The following is a 3,373-nucleotide window of genomic DNA, read 5'->3' as shown; positions in this document are numbered from 1 at the left end:
AAGGCGGTTGGAACAAGGAGATGGCCGGGGCGATGTCAGTTTTGTTTTTCAAGACTTTTTTTTTTTTTTTTTTTTTTTTTGCTACAGAGGAGGAGGAAGGAATGCCTACAATACAGAGGTCTTTATGGTCCCACTTTGGGAATCGGAGAACCCCACCCTCCTCGTCTCAGCCCCAATTTAACAGGTGCATGTGTGTCTTATAAAGTGATGCCCTTTTGGGGGGGGGGGTCCAGTGTGCGCAGGACTGTGGCTGACTTGTCAATCATCATAAGGGTGATGTCCCAAACATTTAAGTCTGAGGCCCAGGGAAATTGGCAACAGCTGCCTGGATGCCTTCATCCTCCCAGCCCAAGGAAGATCTGGCCTCGCTCCTTCGTTGTCCTTAGGAGCACTTGGTGTTCTCCTAGGTGGCCCTGCACACGGGGTCGCCCAGCCTTTCTTTGAGGGCCGAGTGGGTAGTCTTCCCCTGTAGGACGCGCTTCCCCGTAGGTTTCCACGTGGGGCCACCGGAGGCAGAAAAACGGGAAGTGGGCACTGGCACCTGGGGTGAAAAAGGGTGGGGGTGCGGCTTTGTGAGGAAACAATTTGCAGAGACTGCTAAACTGGGGTCTGCTGGGATACCCCACTCCCTACCCCCTGCCTCGGGCGCCCTCAGCCACCCGAGCTGGGGGTCCCCCAGGTCTCAGGCCAAGCTCCCCGCGCGGCCTGCAGCGCACCCAAACATGGCCGCCGAACTCGGGTTCCCGGGGCGCAGCCGCGCCTCGGGGTGACGCAGAGGCGGCGGGTTGCATCAGCCCGCGCCCACGTGCTCGGTCCGCCCTCTGCCACCCGGATCCGGGCGCCGATTGGGCCACGTTGGGACAGTGCCTCCGCCTCAGCCAATGGGCGGCAGCCACAGAGCGTTCTGTCCGCAGAGCCGGGCGCGGGGCTCCTATAAAAGGCGCCCAAAGCGGGGGCGCGCGCCCCGGAGACGCGAACGGCCGTTGCGGAGGTTGCGGGCGGCTGCTACGCCGCCTGTCTGGCACCTCGGAGCGCAGAGGAGCCCCGACGCCGCCATGGAGTCCGAGACCGAACCCGAACCCGTCACGCTCCTGGTGAAGAGCCCCAACCAGCGCCACCGCGACTTGGAGCTGAGTGGAGACCGCAGCTGGAGCGTGGGCCACCTCAAGGCCCACCTGAGCCGCGTCTACCCCGAGCGTCCGGTGAGAGCGGCCCCGAATTCCCGCCCCTAGGCTGTGGTCCCCCGCCCTCTGCTAGGAATGCCACGTCCGCCTGCCCTGTCCTGTGGCCTCCTCCCCTTGACGGCTGGGATCGCCCGGCCGGTCACCTCCCCGAGGGCTGTGGTCTCTCCTTCCCTGCCCCGTCGACGCTGGCTCCCCTCTGTTGCCCTGGGGCCGTCAGTAATCAGCAGCCTGACCTTGGGCGAGTCATTTCACCCTCCAAGCCTCTTTCCCCCCAGCGGCCAGGCAACTCGGTGTTCCTAGCTGAGCTTGCATCCAATGGCTAGAAGTAAGAAAACATCCGTGCTGCAAAATGAGGTTTCTGAACGCAGCCTCTCTGCCGGGAGAGGAGCGGGCAGGTGCCACCCGGGGCCGTGGCTTGAGAAACCTGGGGACCGCCCAGACACTGTGGACGGAAGGCCCTACACCCAGAAGCAGGACGTGGCTCTTCTCCTCCCTGTCCACCTTCCGCCGTGCCCCTCCCTGTCGCACTGGACCGCGCAGCCGTTGCCGAGTCCCGGGGTGGAGCCCGGTGCACTTTCTGACCAAGAGCGACTGAGAAGGGAAGCAGGCAGGAGTCGCCTTCAGTCTGGTTTTAGGACGGCAGCCTCTCCATTATTAGCAAGTCTTCCTTGCTTTGTTTTGGTTGACACATCTGTCAACATCACCCTTAGCACCGCCTGCCCTGGCCACCACGTGATGAGGCTGTAAGCCGGCCCTTCCTGTATTTACTTTCTGCTCTGATATTATGTAAGTGTCAGCAGTGTTCTTCACTGCCCACGAGCATAATTCTTCATCACACAGGAGAGGGCATCCGGGCAGGAAAAGATAGTGAAGTCGTGAGTTCCAACTTGTGGTAGCGCCTGTGTCTGTTTTTGTTCCATATGGTTAAGAATGTTTTAGAAGTGAGTTTTCCTTCTGAGTTGTTATTTTGAAGTTTGCATATTTATTTCGTAAGCTTGCATTCCATGTCCTCTAGAATTCACCCTGGCACATTTTTCAGTTTCACTATAACTGCTTCCAAGAAACTGGGTGGCTGTGTTGCCATGAGAATGGCTATTGGGTACACAAATTGGTGAAGCAGGTGTAGCCTATGGTTGCATCATATGGCAAAAGGCAGGGTTTTGGAGGAGGGTTTTTCTTAAGGGCTTCCTTTGGTGAGGAACGCGGCTCCCATCTGTTCAGTCTGAAGACCTAAGATGGTAAACAAATACCTCTCAGGTATACAAATTTGTGTCTAAAAATTATTATGGCTGAAACATACTTATCATTTGTTTTCTGTGGTAGAAAATGGTATATTATAAGGTCTACTTTGTAATAGTCGTTGACTTTACTTAATATTTTTCTTTTCTTTTTTTTTTTTTTTCTTGAGGCGGAGTCTCGCTCTGTCGCCCAGGCTGGAGTGCAGTGGCCCGATCTCGGCTCACTGCAAGCTCCGCCTCCCGGGTTCACGCCATTCCCCTGCCTCAGCCTCCCGAGTAGCTGGGACTACAGGCGCCCGCCACCTCGCCCGGCTAATTTTTTGTAGTTTTAATAGAGACAGGGTTTCACCGTGTTCGCCAGGATGGTCTCAATCTCCTGACCTCGTGATCCACCTGCCTCGGCCTCCCAAAGTGTTGGGATTACAGGCGTGAGCCACCACGCCCGGCCTATTTAATATTTTTCAAATTAGCCATCTGCGTGAAGACTCAATATCAAGTTAGGCCTTTAAAAGGGGGAAAATGAAAACCACTGGCAGCTGTGGTTTTCTAGCCTTTTCTAGTGGTTGAACTCTAATAAAATGCAGGACCCTACATATACAAAAGGTACTATTCTACAAATTTATGTATATATTAGCATTTACCTTTAAAGTTCTCACCTGTCAGTGAGAAAACCGGTGAACACAGCATTCAGTATATTTATTTTGGTTCAGTTACAGTGTCAAAAAGTCCTGATGTATATGGATAAGTAGATGCACTTTGTGCCGTTTTGTTTGTTTTAAACAGCTTGCTTTAATTATCTCAAGCTACTTGGCAGGAACACCTTTATTCCAGGTTTTGCATAATCAGTTATTCTGGCACGAGTAGATTAACATGTTAGTGATCTCCAATAGACAGTTTATATGTTAATATTATTTGAAGCCATTATTTTTAAGTACAGTTTAGAAGCAATTT

At 53.8% G+C, this 3,373-nt stretch overlaps 1 protein-coding gene across 3 annotated transcripts in view; it reads left to right on the top strand.

Annotated features, from left to right (window-relative positions):
- Positions 1 to 585: 585 nt before the first annotated feature.
- Positions 586 to 3,373, top strand: part of HERPUD1 (homocysteine-inducible, endoplasmic reticulum stress-inducible, ubiquitin-like domain member 1) — a 12,803-nt gene continuing 10,015 nt past the window's right edge. For all 3 annotated transcript variants that reach the window (XM_011971865.1, XM_011971866.1, XM_011971864.1), the window contains exon 1: positions 586 to 1,202. In XM_011971865.1, coding sequence (XP_011827255.1) covers positions 882 to 1,202 — 321 coding nt within the window. In that variant the 5' untranslated portion in view covers positions 586 to 881. The remainder of the gene's footprint in view (positions 1,203 to 3,373) is intronic.

The sequence above is a fragment of the Mandrillus leucophaeus genome, unplaced genomic scaffold (assembly GCF_000951045.1).
Source record: "Mandrillus leucophaeus isolate KB7577 unplaced genomic scaffold, Mleu.le_1.0 Scaffold125, whole genome shotgun sequence".
Taxonomy (NCBI): domain Eukaryota; kingdom Metazoa; phylum Chordata; class Mammalia; order Primates; family Cercopithecidae; genus Mandrillus; species Mandrillus leucophaeus.
The sequence above is the reverse complement of the archived record's forward strand: the minus strand, read 5'-3'. Positions and strand labels throughout refer to the sequence as shown.